Raw genomic sequence first — 18144 nt, 5'->3', positions numbered from 1 at the left:
TTGGTGTATCTACAGCGAGGCCAGACAACAAATAATCGATCTATGTTCTCATTTATTTACTGGAATCTGAGACCCCTGATCTTTTTTTAAGGGTTTTAAGGGAAAGGTATGAGCCGAAAAGTACATTCATATATATTTTAATATCCATGCTGAATTACTTTTCAACAGACCTGTAATAATTGGTAAAACACTTGTCACTGAGGGATCCATTGCATCGTTTCAACATGACAGTAAATCTATAGATATATATTTTCACATGACGTGATCAATGAATGTTTAGCTCAACAAATATTGCCAGAAAGAAAGAAACTCAAATACAAGACTCATGAACTGGCACAATTTAAAAACACTTAAGTATCTGTAGATGGATTTATGTTTTAATATAAAAGAGAACTCAGAAAGCTTTAATTAACTGATGTTAAATATTATTCACCCATGACACAAAATTGGTTCAATATATATGTTTTTTTTATTAGTATATTTTAAATACATTTAAAATTTTAAGAATATCTACACATTTCAAAGCATATAAAAGGCTTAAAATATAAAATACAGTTATTAAAACATTTATGTATTTAAAGAATTAAGACAAAATAATGTATAAAATATTTACAAATTTTAGTATTTAGTAATCATATAAATTACAGTAGGCTATATAATTATCAAATTAATTAGAATATGTAATAAGCATAACAATATTTATGAGGGACACAATTACAGCCATTTTGTAGAATGACCCTCCTCGTAGTAACAGTTTTTATTTCTAGTATAATTTCAGTGTTTTTGCTTTATTCCATTTGTAAACTACTGCAATGCAAAAATCTTGGCTGCTCTGTCAGTTAAATCTGCTTGTGTTCTTTTCCTTTTGTTTCAGAAGGTTGGGAGACCTGTGAGACAAGCTGACTAACATATCATTCCTGGTTGTCTCCCATATACTGGGAGCTGTAGAGGAGGACGGCAGAGGGCATCCCTGTGTATCAACAGAGCCCACTGCAAAACCTTGTCTGGGACATCTTGGAGGGAGACACGGATGATTTCTTAGTTTATGACAGGTATGAGCAAAACACACTTCTAAATCTATTCAGTAATATGACCAGTCTGACTAGTTTTCCTTTAGGGTCATGTGATTCTTTTGAAGCTTCTCCAGAAAAAAATATATATATCAGACATTTTTCTCAAGCATTGTTTTCTGTGTTCAGTGTCATGGTCATTCTTTTGTATTTCCTTTCCACACAGATGTGGACATCTCAGCTTCCACATTGTCCTCCCCTTCAGTTTCCTTTCACGTCCCTTTTCAGAAGCTGCCATCAGGGTTACATACCACAAAAATATATGCAACTGCTCAGTGTATGAAAATATTAAACAATATGATGCTTCAGAAAGTACAACATTTATCAAATGTTTGCAAAATGTTCATTAACAGAAACACTCTTCCAGTTAAAAGCAAATTTCTCCATATCAGAAGGCTTTGAAAACAACGAAGACGATGCAAACAAGCCTACAGAAGATACTAGGAATACAGAGCATCATCACCATCAACATAAGCATCATCATCATTACCATCATCACCAATATTTGCATTATCACCATCTAAATAACAGTAACCGCACAGGTGTCACCAGATGTCACCGGTGGTCCAAAGGAGCCAATGCAGCATTCACATAATCATTATAACTTTGTTTTCTTAAAAATTATTTAAACATTTATGTTAAAAAAAAAATTAACAAAACTTGTGTCACTTTTTAAGAGAACAAAATACAGCCTATAATAAGTGCTGAGAGTAAAGCTGTAATAAACTGAGAGTAAAGCTGTAATAAACCCAGTCTAACTCCTATAAGTGAAGTCATTTGCAAGTTACTTTATAAAACTGATTAAAACCAGTATTAATTCCGTAGCCTATTAAATTAGGCTTAATTAATAATGGCTTTAAAAACAACAAGTGTTAAATGGCTAATACAGTACAACGCTCAAAATAGCAGATGGTAAAGAATAAAGTCATCTAGGGGATTTTGGTAATCCGTCTTGTGGAGGATGTGAACTCCTTAACTCCTCATTGAGCCACTGATTCATGCTGAACAAGGCCTCTGTTGCGTGATTCCATTAATAACATCATGTTTTGTCTCTCTTGGAAATGAAATAGCGATCATAATTGACATTTGTACACAGTTACACCTGTAGTTACACCCTTCAACGAACTCTCGCGCTGTTCCTAGATGTAACCGACGGATGGCGCTGTCTGGGCATTAGCCTACTGAATGAATGGCAAGCGCAATGGTAAGGCATCTACGCGTAATATACAATTTCATATATATTTATTGAGTGACTAAAATACTTTAGGGTTTGTTTGTTTGTTTGTCTGTTTGTTATTTCATTTACAGTATGTCCATACGTTAACAAACTCCTTATTCATCTCTTCTATTATTAATCGCTCAGGTGTCTGTATCTCCGTCGACATGGCAAAGCCTCCAGATATTTTACCAATGGGTCCTAGAAAACGGGGGTATTTTTCAAGCAATTGCATGTCTGGTGTTCTACTTTAAATCTGCTCTTTATCATTTTTATACGATATAATGAATTATATCAGAAAACGCAAGTTGTAGACTAGGCTATATATAGACTAGTTCTTTTTATTTACACCGGTGCGGTGCGGATAAACTGCGTTTGACTAATTGGTCCTTAGGAAACCAATAGACTGTGAAAATACTTTTATAAACTACTTTAACCAAAGGCTATAATGCGGTTTAACGAGCTAATGAAGCCATTCGTTGATTCCCTGCACAGACCAGAGGACAGGTGGATGGCTGTTGGTGTATTCTCCGCTCCCTGTCGGGGGGATCTTCCTGTGTTACCTTCTCATCGTCTGGCTTGGCCCCAAACTCATGACTAACAGAGAACCAGTCAACATCAAAGCTCTTCTTATTATTTACAATTTTTCCATGGTGTGCCTTTCTGCCTATATGTTTTATGAGGTATGACAGCTAAAATATTAAATAAGCCTACTTATGTCCCATTCGTTTATTCAAGTTTTACTTTTAGTTCGCAGCATCATCTTGGTTGGCAAATTACAGTTTGGTGTGTCAGCCTGTGGACTACTCTGAAACCCCCTTGGCAATGAGGGTAAGCTATATATATATATATATATATATATATATATATATATATATATATATATATATATATATATATATATATATATATATATATAATTATAGTTATTGCTTTTATTAATTTTGTGTCATTTTAATGACATGCAGATGGCCAGAGTGTGCTGGTGGTTTTACTTCTCCAAAGTTATTGAACTTACTGATACAGTAAGTGAATTATCCATTACCTTGATGTCAGATAATTGTTTATGAATGTCTCATGATGTTTTATTACATTAATTTGTAAATGTCATTATCATCAGATGTTCTTCATTCTGAGAAAGAAGAACAATCAGCTGACCTTTTTGCATGTGTATCACCACGGCACCATGATTTTCAACTGGTGGGCAGGGGTCAAGTATGTTGCAGGAGGCCAGTGTAAGTATTCTTTCTTTGGAGCAAAACAGATTATTGTATTTACACTCAACAGTCCACTTAGCAGAATATAACAATCTGTGTCGACTTTTTGAATAGAGTGCCATAAGAGTCAAAGTCCAAACAGCTGATAAAAACATCACCCAAGTTCACAAGCAATTCACACAGCTCCAGTCAATTAATAAATGTCTTTTGAAGCAAAAAAGCTGCATGTTTGTAATAAACAAATCCATTAATAATCCCTCATAATTTTTGTCCTCTCATATTAGAATCCACTGACATATTTCTTCATAACTGTTTTGGACTGTTTTCATTTTTATGTTACTTGATCTATGCATAATTCTCAATATTATGAATAGTGGACTCATGTTTTAGCTGGAAGCAAGGATTTGAAGTTAAAAACAATTCATAATGAATTTGTTTATTACAAACACGCAGCTTTTCATTCTGACGGCTCCCATTCACTGCAGCGGATCCACTGATCAATCCACTGAGCAAGTGATGTAATACTAAATTCTCAAAAATCTGTTAAACTCATCAACATCTTGGAAGGCCTGAGGATGAGTAAATGTTCAGCAAAGTTTCGTTTTTGGATGAACTATTCCTTTAATCAGATTGTAAATTAAACAGTTAGGTTAAACTATTGTAGGTCCAAATGTCTGAGACAACATTTAAAATATTTAAATCTTGTAATAAACTACAAAAAATGTCTATTGAAGCTTGAAATCCTGAATGGATTATGTCAAATCATATTCAGCTCCTAAATGGGCATCTTCATATCGGGGGTTGATTTAGTTGCAATGGCACTCAGACGCCACTAGGTGATGTATTGCTTCAGAAATACACAATGAAAGTATTCTGAAATGCATTTGTTATTGTAGGCTATTGATATTAAACAGCTGATATCTCATGGATTTTGCTATTTTATCTGTTTCAGAGAGCCATATGTTCTAAAGTGTCAAGGCAGAGAATAATTGACTAAAGATGTTCTCTCTCCCTCAGCGTTCCTTATTGGCCTCATAAACTCTTTTGTTCATGTGGTGATGTATATGTACTATGGCCTGGCAGCATTGGGCCCACAAATGCATAAGTACTTGTGGTGGAAACGCTATCTCACTTCCCTTCAGCTGGTGAGACTCTTATTTTATTTATTTTTTTAAGGGAATAATAACTTAAAATAAAGGCTCAGTCACTTTTATGTAACTGTCTTTCTTTGTCCCCCTCAGCTCCAGTTCTTTATCGTGACCATTCACACTGCAGTCAACTTCTATGCTGACTGTGACTTTCCTGACTCCATGAATATGGTGGTGCTCAGCTACGCCTTCAGCCTGATCGCTTTGTTCAGCAACTTTTATTATCAGAGCTACATTTCCAAGAAGACCAAGATGGCATGATAGCATGGAGATGGAAGATATTGAAATATACATATATATATACTTTGAATGTTTGAATAAAAATGTGACATCCATTGATCCTGAATGTTGTGGTTGAGGTTGAGACTGTCTGAAGGACTCTGTTTAATCCTTTATCTCAGATCCGTTTGTCTGTGTACTGTCCCCTCCTCCAAACAAGAGCCCATACAATCTCTTCTCTCCCATCCCCCTCCGGTCATTAGGGATTGAGACCCTGCAACGCTCTAGTGATCTGGCCAAATTGAAATAAACCCGAGTCCACCTTCTGCTCCTCACTCACGTATTTATCTAATCTCCCACCGTGACACTTCATTTGTTTTATCACTCATTGGATAAGGACAGCCAATCACAGTGTAGCTTGGGGGGGTGGCTTATTTAGGGCTCTGCCTTCTTTACAGCTGCCATCTTCTACCTTGTCTCAGGCCTATGCTTTATTAAATATACCTTTTGTTACCTTTAATTTATAGTATTTGCATTTAATACATTATGAATGGCACACAAGCATGAAAGCTTGCCACACAGAAAAAAAAAAATCAATGGTGTAGAGAGAAGATTTCTCCTGAAAAATTGTTCCAGCAAGCTCTAAATAGCAAGTGAAGGGCTACTCCAAAAAAATAAGCACTCTGTCACCTAAATGACATGTGTCGAAACCGTGACAATGTCCTTTCATTGCAGTGGAAGGTAATGGCTTGGAATTGCGGACTATTGTGCACTGGAACATGCTATACCCCTGCATAAAATTGCATGACATTATAGACGTCTAAAAATCGCAGTGCTCTTCTAAATGACCTCTTAAATGTAATGCATTTTTATTATTTGTTCTATTGATAGCTTCTTAAAATACCATTTTATTTGTGAGCAATATTTTTCCACAGAGCAGACATAGGTTTGTGCCTCAGCTTCGGCTTGAATGCAGTCTGAAGAATTCATTGCATCCATTTAAATATATGTAAGCTCTCGCCTGTCTCTCGTTCAAATAAAACCAGCACACGCTTCTCCGACATGTCAGTCATCTGACAAAATGTGCCCAGGTTGCATTTCACCTGTTGAAGCTTACATTCCCCACAGTGCCATCAATGTGCGACTCTTCATGCATCCCACAGTCCAGTGCGGTAAACAGACAGCTCTCAAGGTGCACCTCTAAATGTCACTTTCCCTGCAAGATGCCAGATGAAGGCCATCCTTTCAGGTTGCTGTCACTTTAAGTCGCAGCCATTATTTCCTCTGCCTCTCTTTGTTAAGGCATATAAAGAGCGAGCAACAAATGTCTCTGATGCAGGCTGACAGAAATGGAAGTACTTGTAAAGGTGAACAGAAGATGAGGAATCTATTCACCTCCCTCCACATTATTTGTTTAGAATTAGGCACACTTTGTTTTCAGGAGCAACAAATGATCCCAGAAGATGGTGGTTGTAGTCTTTATGTAGTAACTTGTTAGCATCTTACTTTATAGTAAACACAAAAGTTTCAACCGACCAATAGAAAGACAGACAGACAGACAGACATACAGATAGATAGATAGATAGATAGATAGACAGACAGACAGACAGATAGATAGATAGATCGATCTCTATGTTGAGCCATGCTCTTCTGCTTTCTCACCACACATGAACTAGAGTGTTCCTTCTGCTGTAAACTTTAGAGTGGTGTTGTGTTCTGGCTGAGGTCGGTTTCCTCTCAGTCTGAACTGTAATTAGTAATCACCCAGAGAGGGGCTGAGACCTCCTCACCGCTGCCTGTCAGTAATCACACATGCCCTGAGTACCAGCAAATGAACTGCTGATGATGGTGCTTTAGGTTCTGTATGGTTTTTTCACACAAAGAGGGTTAACAAGAAGGTTAGCAGAGCTCAGCCACTGCCACACTCAGCTTCCCTGAGAATCTCCAGCAGCGGTCACAGCCACTACATGATCAGAGCGATCTGGCGGATGTGGTGTCAGCGAGGTGGAGGCCATCACGCTCATGTTATTGTGTTTCATTTCGGACTGCAGGAAGATCTGCTTAAGATGGTAGAGATAGAGGGTTTTATGGAAACCTGACGACCTGACCTGACCTGTACACACACACACACACACACATAAACCTGATCACTTAATAAAGTGTTGTTGATTAAGTGTGCTTCTTATCTTAAAAAAGCAAACCTTAGATGACATTAGCATTTTAGCAATTATTTTGTTTTGTTAAATTATGTAAATTATAGGAAGGCTAAAAAAATAATAATAATAATAATAACGGGGACATTAATAGTCTAATTATCACTTTTTGTTAAGAAAACATCCTTACAGAAAGTACTGCGGTGTGGTATATAATATAGTACAAAATCACTTCCATTGAAATAGTATATCAGTATTATTAATATAATAAAAATAAAATTATTTATGCACATACAGCAATAAAATTAATTATAAAATTATAAACACTTGGTCAAAATCCACTGTACTGAAACATTGCAAGAGAGATACAATTTTTTATTTGCATTTAGGCTATGAAAAAATGGCATTATTACCATAGTACTGTCAAAAAAATGGACAAATTACAGAAAATTGTGGAAAACCCAAATGGGGTACAGACACATTGTAATGCAGCAAACAAAAGAGTTCAAAAGAATGCGTTGCTCAAGACAAATGTATTTTAATTCTATGGTAATACTCATATGTATTTATATATTATTTGAATCTTAGCATATGCTGAAATTGACTTTTTGTTCAGTTCTTCATTTAGACCTGTGACAGCAGAACTTATATATGTTATTTATGTGCTCAGTGTACATATTAAAAGATCACATGGCTCAGGTTTATTTGCTCACTGTTCATGTTTCTCACAGGGGAGGATTTATTATGGTGTTTTATTTATGATGCAATTAATTTTTTTTCTCTTTGGAGTGTTACAAGCTCTTGGTGCATAAAGATGATCTGTGAAGATGCAAAGACTAAAGTCTCAAATCCAAAAAGGTATACTTTATACAAGTTTACAGTCAACCACGTCCCTCTAAAATGGCTCGTTTTAACACGCCCCCACATCTCTACATCACTATATTTGCATAATGCTGCACAGATGTTCATGCAAAGAAAGAAAGTTCTCTAGGCTGCCTGCCTCCGCCCCCTCAAGAGGCGTTTCTCAATGTCAAGGATACTTCCTTGGCAGGACTGATCCTTCCAAGTCACTTCCTTCAGAGGCTAGGCGAGACTCCTCTTTAGCATTCGGAGAACACGTAAATGGAACAGGCTAGCAAGTGCACGTAATTACGTCATTACTTCAGTGAAAAGGTCCGTTTGAATTAACGCTGTGAATGGTATCGTTAAATTACTTTGGACAACTTAACTAGTTATTTATAAAAGAAATGCTGATGACGCAACCAAGTTAACAATTTTTAAAATGACATGTCTGGTTCAGTTAACCATTTGTATTTGTATAATTTACAATATGAATATGGTATTAATTTGTACTGGCATTTAAACGTTAATCTTTACTTATATTTACTACAGTTATAACAAATGTTTGGTAACGTAAATAAAAACCGTTAACGCTCCAACATTTCAACATTTTTGAATTTTTGAACAAGATAGCAAAGCTGCGCGCATAGGATTGTGGGTGATTTGAGAGCGCGAAGAGCGCGAAGGATACACATATGCATCCTTTCCTGTGTATGGCATATTTTTCGAATGAAGGACTCTGTCCTTGGTTGAAATTCCGAGGATCCTCGACATTGGAACAGTCCTTCGACGGATGTCCATGACGTAGCATCCTCTAAATACTGGCTTCCGAGGATCCTTCCTTGACATTGAGGAACACCTAAGGTCTCAGTGTGTGACCCTGTTTCGTTGAGGAAGCAAAACGCCTTTGTTCCGCCTTCCAAAAGAGGACACGACTAGAAATCATGTTTACATCACGTTTATAATGGGTTTTATCTTTACATCTTGTCACTCTGGCCGGACAGGGTATCACAATAAGTTACGGGGCGTAACATTTCCATCACACGCTTGAGGTATTCGGCCAATCACAACGTGCTGGATAGCTGGCCAATCACAGCATACCTCTCTTTTTAGACCGATGAGCTTTGTAAAAATCTATGCGTTTCAGAAGGCAGGGCATAGAGGAGAAACAATAATGTACAGTATCTGAAAAATAATGTGTTTTTTTAACCTTAAACCGCATAAACACATTTCATTACACCAAATACACAAAATAATGTTCTTTTTAGCAGCATCATGACCCCTTTAAGAAAGAGTGAGGACTCCTCTGTCTTATTCTATGACACACATCCAATACAACAATGCATGTGACATGCTTTTCATATGCCGCCGTTGATTTTGGAAAGGCAGCTGTGGTCTGTGGATGATTCTTCTCTCCCAAGTATGTCACAGGATTTCACAAAAGCTCCAAATACAGGTATTGCACAGAGATATGCTCATACTAGGGCCGGGACTTTAACGCGTTAATTGAGATTAATTAATTACACAAAAAATAACGCGTTAACTAAGATTAATTAATTACACACACACAAAAAAAAAAAATTCCCGCGTTTTTAATAACTTATTTTTGCACCACGGAACGTTTCTCACTGGATGCGTTTCGGCGGACCGATTATACTGAAGCACCAACTAGCGTTCGCATATCACCGGCAGCACATCGAGCCTCAAGTATCACCTCAACGCAAAACATATAGCAGCTAGCGTGGAATTTACACTTTATGTTGAACTATGTATTATTTTGTTGGTGCAACAGTTTATGTTGAACTCTTTATTGTTTTGGCCAAGGTTATTGAGAGTTGGACTTAGTATGTTATGGCCTCTGAAGCAACAGAGAGATGTTTTCTAATAGTCAGTGTTTCCAATGTTCTGAATATAATTGACAGTATTGTGTTTTACTTAAAAAAAAACACTTTACAGAAGGTTCCAGCACCTATAAGCTTCCTGAATTTCTGAAATGTAATATTTCTAAATTGTTTCTAAATATGCTATTGCTACACTTCATGACAAAAATTGCACTGGTCTGCTAGACTTGGTTGAACAAAAATAAACAACATTTTGTCGCTTAAGCTTATGTATTCAATCATTATTCAATGGTATACTATAAATCCATGTGAGAAAAATTACTTCTCAATGTTCTCAGGTCAAATATTTATATGCGATTAAAATGCGATTAATTTCGATTAATTCATTACAAAGCCTCTAATTAATTAGATTAATTTTTTTAATCGAGTCCCGGCCCTAGCTCATACTACACATCCTGTGGCTGTCCTGGGGACTTTTGATAAGAACACTGATTTTCTGTGTTGACCATCTTGTCATTTATTTATTTATTTTTTATCACAGAGCATTTTGACCTGACTAATGGCATGTTTTATCTGGCTGCCGTAATCGTGTGTTAAATGATTCCTATCTTGTCCTAGGCTTAAGCTCAGCATTGTCATCATAGGGCAAATAAAGAAATGATTGCTGATCCTTGCTTGAATTAATATCATGAACTAACTTTTATTTGCCTAAGGTTGTCTTTACACTTAAAAAAATGCATATAAACTGTTCAAAAGCTGTAGCTTTTTTATGTTTTTGAAATAAATCTCTAATGCTCACCAAATTGAATTTTCAACAGCCATTTCAACATGATCAATGCTGTAAATAAATGTGCTGCTAAATATTTTTTGTATAAACCGGTTTACAGTTTTTATATGGATTCTTTGATGGACAGAAAGTTTAAAATAACAGCATTCATTAGAAACAGGAATATTTTTGTATCATCTTAATATGTTTACTTTTGAGACATTTTATTTGTACATGGCATTCTGAATAAAAGTTGTTTCTCCAAAATTTCCAAAAAGTTAAAAATACCTTTAAAACCAATTTGCTAAACCAGTTATAACCAGACTGGAAGACCAACTGAGACCAGCCAACCAGATTTAACTCTTTTTGTTTTTCAGCAGGGATGTTAAATGTCTAGGTTATGATTGTTCAAAATTCTTTTTTTATTCTTATTGTTCGTTGTTTTGTGATCCACAGAAAGCCATACAGATGTGTAGATATAATGGCTTTGTTACTGGTAACTTGTTATTGTGTGCACTGTCCCGTTAATATCTGCTGCAAGCAGACACACTTATCTGATCACAATGCAGCAAGCATACATCTCAGTAATTGCAGTTCTAAGACTGCAAACTGCTGTTTTCAATACACTGAGCAGATGTAAGGAATCTGTGTGGGTCAGCTCTCAGTGGGCCTGGACTAACCGGGGCCTGGTCTGTTTGTGTGGACCCAGTTGTCATCTTTCCCCTCCCTTTCTGCATTATTCACCATGAAGTGACCAAGTGGAAGCACTCTCTCTCTCGTCTTGTACTCCATTTGAAATGATTTTTCCTTGCATCGAAGCACATTTCGCTTGACACAAAGACAAAGGACCCTGCACACATGTGCATCTCTTGAGTCCCCAGCTATATTAAACATTAATGCTAGCATAATTTCTGTGGTTCCCAAGGAGCTGAGGAGTGCAGGCCCACAGTCATCAGTGAGTTATGTTTTTCCCAATGGCGAAAAGACTGTCGAAATCAATTGTGAGCAGGGCAGTGAGACAATTCAGTGTTTAAAGCCGTGTTTAAAGCTTAGCAGTAGGTCAGAGCAGAGATAATTGTAACAACCCTTGGTTTTACTTAAAAAATGATTCAACTATAACTTAGGTGAGTCTTGAGATTTTCATTGGTTCCCAGTCTTTAACTGTAAAATAACCTAAGCAAAAAATACATTATGAATGTTTATACAGTCACACTTGATCAATTATATACATCCTTGTTGAATAAAAATATTAAGTTCCTGGAGAAAACTTTGAACCACACACTTTTGAACGGTCATGTAAATATCTGCGAGTTTCTTTGTGTGCGGATGAACATGTGCGTCCACCTCGTGCCGTTCTGTCAGTTCTCCAGCTGCATGAGTGAGCAGATTCTACATTTAGCCAGCCATTATTTATGTGCTGCGTAGACGCGGCCTCACCGAGCACGGCAAGACACTTTAACATCAAAGCCAAATGAGCAGGGCCCACACTTTCCCATAGGAACATTCTCTTTTGATTCTCTTCTATCTCTTCCTCTCTCCTCCACGCTCCCTCTTTACGTCGAGTGTTTCCCCTCACCCCAGAACGAGCTTCCAGGGTCACCTGACGCAGAGCAGGGGCCTGCCGCAGATTGGTCTCTCCTCCTGGGCCTGCCGTGCCGGTGAATTACAGTGCCGTTCCACGTTATTAAACATGACACTCCAGCAAGATAATAGAGGCTTTCTTCATCCCCATTTGAAATCCTAATCTCATTTCTTTGATTAATAGGCACTGATCTGCATATCAAGGGCTCTTGTTAATTTACTCCAGCAAACCCCCCATTTTTATGATGCACTTGCAAAAGAGATGGAGAGAGATTGTGAGGGGGTAGAGCCCATATCAGTGCTCGCAGTCTCTGCCCTCCTCCTTCTCACGGAGATATGATGCATGCAGAGTTAGATGAAAGTGCTGGGGTATAAACATGGGGGCAGCGCATTTGAGTGATATAGTGTCTTTTTGTGAATGCAGATCTCTTCTGGATCATCACTGCAGGATTCACATTCCATAATGTGAGAAAAGACAACGCCCCTCCATTCTACTTCCTGAACATTTCAATCACAAGCAAGATTTCATCACGGGCCATCAGCAGTTTTCAAAGACCTTGCGCACATCTCCGTTATTCCCTTTTATGTTATCTAGCAGTACTTCACACAGTTACTCTCTATAACCAGCCGAATGATGATGTTACTTTATAACTTTCAGTCCGCAAATACTTTGCGCTCTTTGTTTATGACTCTTACAAACATATTTTGAATTCCAAAGTTATTTTATTCAATGTCTTGATATCACAGGCTGCCCTTGATGCAACATTTCATTAGTTACACTGAATAAAATGCACACATCAAATCACACAATATTTGCAAATAATCAAATCTAAATTTATTTTAAATTCATGGGGAAGTTAAGTGGCTAGAGAGAATGTTTTATCATTAAATGGTTGATTTATTTATTATTAATAAAAAAAATGCATTAAAACTGTAATATTATGGAATGTTATTACAAATTAAAATAACATTTCAACCTTAATATATTTTCAAATGTAGTTTATTCCTGTGACGGCAAAGCAAAGTTTTCAGCAGCCATTATTCAAGTCTTCATTGTCACATGATTCTTCAGAAATCATTCTAATATGCTAATTTGGCCAAGTACAATTCATATTATTATATTTAAAAATTTGATATCATCAAATATTTTTTGTGGAAACTGGGATAACATTTCTGATTTATGGTAGAAAATTGTGAAGAATAACATTTCTTTCAGAATTTCTTTTAACAATGTTTTAACAGCTTTTTCCATCAGTTTTGACCAATTTAATGCTGAATAAAAATATTAATTTCTCAAAAAATATTACTGACCCCAAACATTTGAACTGTAGTGTATTATATCATTATATTATATCGTACATAAACATTTTAACTCAAACTAAAATTATTTAACTCAAATTAATAACAATAAATTGACCTTTTTATTTATGATATTTGTAAAGAATATCATTTCATTTAAGATAGACAATGAAGATAAATTTTGAGACTTCAGAAGTCTCAAAGAGAACAACTTCTTTTTGTGATGTTTTGTGATATTAAGGGTGTTTTAGGACTAGACTAAAATTTCAGAACCGTTCTAGATTGGGCACTCGTCCAGCAATAGCACGCTGCTGTTGTAAAACAGATATGTGCGACTTTTCCAGACCAGTACTCCTCAACATCTGATTCCCACCTGCAGGCCTGCACACTGGGCTGAATGGGCTGAATGCAGGCAAGAATGGCCAATAATAACACTCCTTACTCAAAGGGGGTATTGTTGAACATCATTGCTACCAATTTTTAGTGTCGTATCTCTGTGGTGCAGCGGGGAGATGGTAGCATGGCTGAGGAGCGGCAGGGTGAGAGCAGAAGCTTCATGGGAATGTAGACGTGATAGAGAGAAACTCTTCAACCGCTCTGAAACTTCCAAGCATGTGAAGAAGCTGGAGGGAGGGGGATGCTGCCTGTCTTCTCCCTCTGGAGGATGAACTCCAATCTGAGAACCAACTATTGTTTTGCGTACCTTCATCTAAAACACACTGATTATCTTTTTCTTGCAGGAAACCTAACTACTCTTCACCTATCAATGGTTCATCTTTCAAGTATGCCCGTGTCTGAATGCTCTCTGATTTGTTTTGGCTTTCAGGCACAGTGAAGAGAAAGGTAATGGTCATGAAGTTGGCTGCTTTGCTGAGGAAAAGGGCCCTTGATAGCCAGACGAGACATTATAGAACAATCAGGACAAGAGATGTAGATTGTGTCATTACAAAAAGGATTTTTAACACTTTTCCTAATGTCACTGCCATTTTGTAAGTAGTCTATCAGAGAAAAAATTATCTTTTTGAAAACTGAAGAATAAACAAAGAAAAGATGTTCAGCTGTCTGTCCGTTTTTGAGAACAAAGACCCATTTCCATATTTCTTTTGTAAACAAAGTGCTAAAACCAATTTAATGGTATGTTTGTGTACATCTTAAAGATGAAGTGTGTAATTTTGAAACCTCAGAAATAATAACAGTTTTTTTTTTAAACACTCCCACCATCTTCTATTGATTGTCAATCAGATAGTCCCCCCCTCCCGAAACCCACGGCTTCAGTACCGTTGGATGAGCGTCTGGTGCATAAGGCACACAAAATCGGAAACACTTTTAAAGATTGGTTTAATTCTCCAGCATTTCTGGAATATGTGTGTGTCACTTCTTTTTTTATTTTCTGGAAACAAAGTCATCGTGACACCACCCCAATAAGAAGAATGTGGTCATGTTTACAACTTTGATAATGAGCACTTATCAGGATCAACAAAATACTCGGTTTCCAAAAGTATGTAAAGTGCACATCATCATTGTTCCAGTGAACTTGCACAACATTCTTAAATAAATATTTTTAAGATGCATGCCGGTCTGTTATAGGGACATCAACTTTACATTTTCAGGTCTCTAAACACGACACTAAAATAAACCAAACTTATCTGGTTGCTTGTGTGTCGGGTCAGACGTTTAATAAAAACACAAATAAGCTCGGGCGTTTCCTCTGAGCAGGCAATCGAGGCAGTGTCTCCTCAAAATATTGGATGAAAATAAAAATTGTAGTACAAAATAAAACAACGGCAATATTACAAAGTATAACATTAAAAAGTAGCCTATATAAATCACTCGGTTTTCTAAAGAACATCATCCAACAGCGACACCTGCATGTAAAGTAACAGTGGGAGTTCACAACTCTCGCCTCCCCTGAGCCCACTGAGTTTTAACAGACAAACTAAAACCTCCATCGCAATATGATTGGTTCTGAATGGTTATGTTTGGCTGGGATTGGTTCATGCGATAAATCCCGCCTCTTGTGTTTAAGCATGATCTGTTTTCGCGAATCAGTCTGAATAAACAATGTGGCATTAACGGGAAGACTCCTTTAAAAAAGCAAGTAAACAACTCACACACTTGTGGTGTTCCAATATAACGCACTCCTAAGGGCACTTTGGAGTGAAAGCAATCATGGCTGCCATATTGAAGGGTCGTTCCAAACTGAAGTGCTCAAAACATGGCCACTTCAAAGGGTACAACTGATGGACACTTTGACCTCCCATGATCGTTTGTGCAGATTCTTTGCATGATGACGTTTTTTTGGGCCCCTACACCCTTCAACCTTTCGATGCTCTCACTCTGGAGGACAAACCCTTTGAAAAGATTAGGGCATAGGGGTGAGCCCCTCCGAATGGGACACAGGATATTATATATCTAATCACTTTGTTAAATCAAAATAAGACTTAAAATGGCGTGAAAACATGATCAGCAGTTTTTAGTGAGTAATCAGCTTGGTCAAATTAAAGTAAATCTCTGTGTCTGTGACCAATAGTCTATTTACTGAGCTTTGATGACTGATGAACCGAATAATTCCAAAACAGTTCAAAGTTAACTATTCAAAAGAATAGCTAAACATAAGTTTATAAATAAAATATACTGTTTAAATTGTTACTGCCTTCAGGTTTTAATGTTGGAATAAATGTAAAATGCTTAAAAACACTAACTTGATGAGATCCATACTTGGCTTTAATAAACAGAATATTGATAACATTGTTTATGTAAAAATATACAACTGAATTTTTATTTTGTATTTTTTTCGGATAGTGTAAGTAACGTGTATTTAACCAAGAACATGTGACTTGGACTTTACTTTAACCTCCTCTGAACACAAATTAGAGTTAATTCATTAGCATTTGGATGTAAATGTGATCATTGGAAGTAAATATGATTTAACATTTCATTGACGTTTGTAGTAGTTGTCCAACTCTTGGTAGCTGATGCTGCAGATAAATACTATTTATTTTATTTTTTATTTTATTAAATACAATTTTATTATTGCTTAATTTAATGAATCATTATTATTGAAGAAAATGGCCAACATGTATTAATTAAGGAAATATTCTGTGCAGTTACATAAAAATCCCCTTATTTCCTACAAAGGCACTGCTCAGTTATGTAGCAAAAATCTTATTTCATGTGTGATGTAAAAGAGGCCTACAGAGCTGCTTATTAATAGTTGTCTCTACACATTAAACTGGGATATTTTCGTAAAATGACACACTTCACCTTTAAAAGAACATTCCCCACCATCATCATCCACAAAGTTGCTGATGGGTTCGCTAACATGAAAAGCAGGAAATGTTATTAAGATGCTTTTAAATGATGTACAGCTTTCCTTAAGGCTCATAGCCAGAGGTATGAAAAGGTAATTAACCAGCTCATTTCAGGAACACCTCCGAGGGACTTAAAGCCAGACAATGGCTAATTTACGGGTTAATTATTAAGATAGGGGAAAGGTAAACATTGTAAGAATCAATTTGCCAGCTCCCACTGCACTGGGGAATCCTGGGGAAATCTGCTCGAAGAAGCGTCATGGCAAACAAAACAATGAACGGGCTCACAGCCACAAAGCTGAAGACTGCTGTGGAATAAATGGAGGGTGGGCTCTGCTGGCAGCACCATCACAATTAAGTCTGCTCCGACATCAAAATCTTGAAGGTGGTGTCGTACGGCCAGGCGAAGCTGTCTCGTAAAAGTGGCTCCTCTGAGAACGGATGTCACAGACCGAGTGCGATGCAGCTGACAGGTTTACTTTGTAAATAATGCCAAGAGATATCTGTCGTTCCGAGATTATGCTTTTAATCAGGCGCTTCCACAGCAGCTGCATGTTAGAAATTATAAACATCTCTTTCATAGGGCCATTCACGTGTCATGAAGGTGATGACACTGTCAAAGGAAGGTCTCTTGTGGTTCTGTCTGTCTGATGACACAGAGGCTGGCCACCTCAAGAGAAACCCGTTTTTGTACAAGCTCCGAAATTGTGATTAATCACATTGCAGTCTGTGAAAATCACTTGATTAAGAGTCTTCTGTGTGATTGGCACTCTCAGCATAAATAACCTGGAAATATTCTTAATAACCATGGTAAAAGAGGCAATTAAGGAAGATTTAGGTAAGATCTAGGTAAGAGAGTTAGATTTGACCGAGTGCACAGGGTAGGGGTTGTGAGAAGTATGTCAAGTGCCAGCTTTTATTGCAGTTTAAATTAAAGAACCACACTTTCAAAACATTTTGTCTAGCCACATAACGATGGGTGCGTTTCCCAAAAGCATCACAAGTCTACAAATATACAATCTACTTATAGGCTAAAGATGCTTTTGGGAAACAGCCAATATCTATTTCTAAATATTCATTCATACTGAAAAGACAATCTAATCAATCACATAACGTGATGTTATTTTGTGAAAGATATTTTGCAAACATTTATGTGGAAAAAATGTCCAAATAATTTCATTTCGGTTCATATTAAATTTATTTCAAGGATTTTTATTTGTATTTTATTTTTACTGGTTTCATTTTTTTTTTCTAACAACAACAAGCCTGATAAGCATAAATATACATTATAGACAATCATGGGGTAAAATTTGGCACGTTTTAAGTTTTATGTCTTAAAAGTACATTAATAATCAACATTTCTATTGCCACCCAGACTGGATTACAACTCAGTCCGCTGTAGTGCATTATGGGATTTTGTTCTCTTCAAGGATGTCAGGTCCTTCTGTCACTGGAACCCACATAAGGGATTCTGTCAAGCTGA

General features: G+C 36.8%; 1 protein-coding gene across 2 annotated transcripts; it reads left to right on the top strand.

Moving 5' to 3' along the window:
* Positions 1–1830: 1830 nt before the first annotated feature.
* Positions 1831–5184, top strand: LOC113080378 (elongation of very long chain fatty acids protein 4-like). 2 transcript variants are annotated; one of them, XM_026252548.1, is made up of 8 exons: positions 1831–2274; positions 2434–2500; positions 2782–2969; positions 3037–3117; positions 3255–3311; positions 3407–3521; positions 4521–4648; positions 4745–5184. In XM_026252548.1, the coding sequence occupies exons 1-8, from the start codon at positions 2260–2262 to the stop codon at positions 4910–4912; spliced, it is 819 nt and encodes a 272-aa protein (XP_026108333.1). In that variant the 5' UTR covers positions 1831–2259; the 3' UTR covers positions 4913–5184. The 2 variants fall into 2 exon arrangements, with proteins under 2 accessions (XP_026108333.1, XP_026108334.1); XM_026252549.1 differs by lacking the exon at positions 2434–2500.
* Positions 5185–18144: the final 12960 nt, after the last annotated feature.

This window comes from Carassius auratus, unplaced genomic scaffold, assembly GCF_003368295.1.
Source record: "Carassius auratus strain Wakin unplaced genomic scaffold, ASM336829v1 scaf_tig00031124, whole genome shotgun sequence".
NCBI lineage: Eukaryota > Metazoa > Chordata > Actinopteri > Cypriniformes > Cyprinidae > Carassius > Carassius auratus.
This window is presented reverse-complemented; position numbering and strand designations above follow the sequence as displayed.

Coding starts and splice junctions, on each gene's coding strand:
- LOC113080378 (XM_026252548.1), top strand. Junction 3,312..3,406: donor TTATTGAACTTACTGATACA/GTAAGTGAATTA, acceptor CATTATCATCAG/ATGTTCTTCATTCTGAGAAA. Junction 4,649..4,744: donor ATCTCACTTCCCTTCAGCTG/GTGAGACTCTTA, acceptor TGTCCCCCTCAG/CTCCAGTTCTTTATCGTGAC.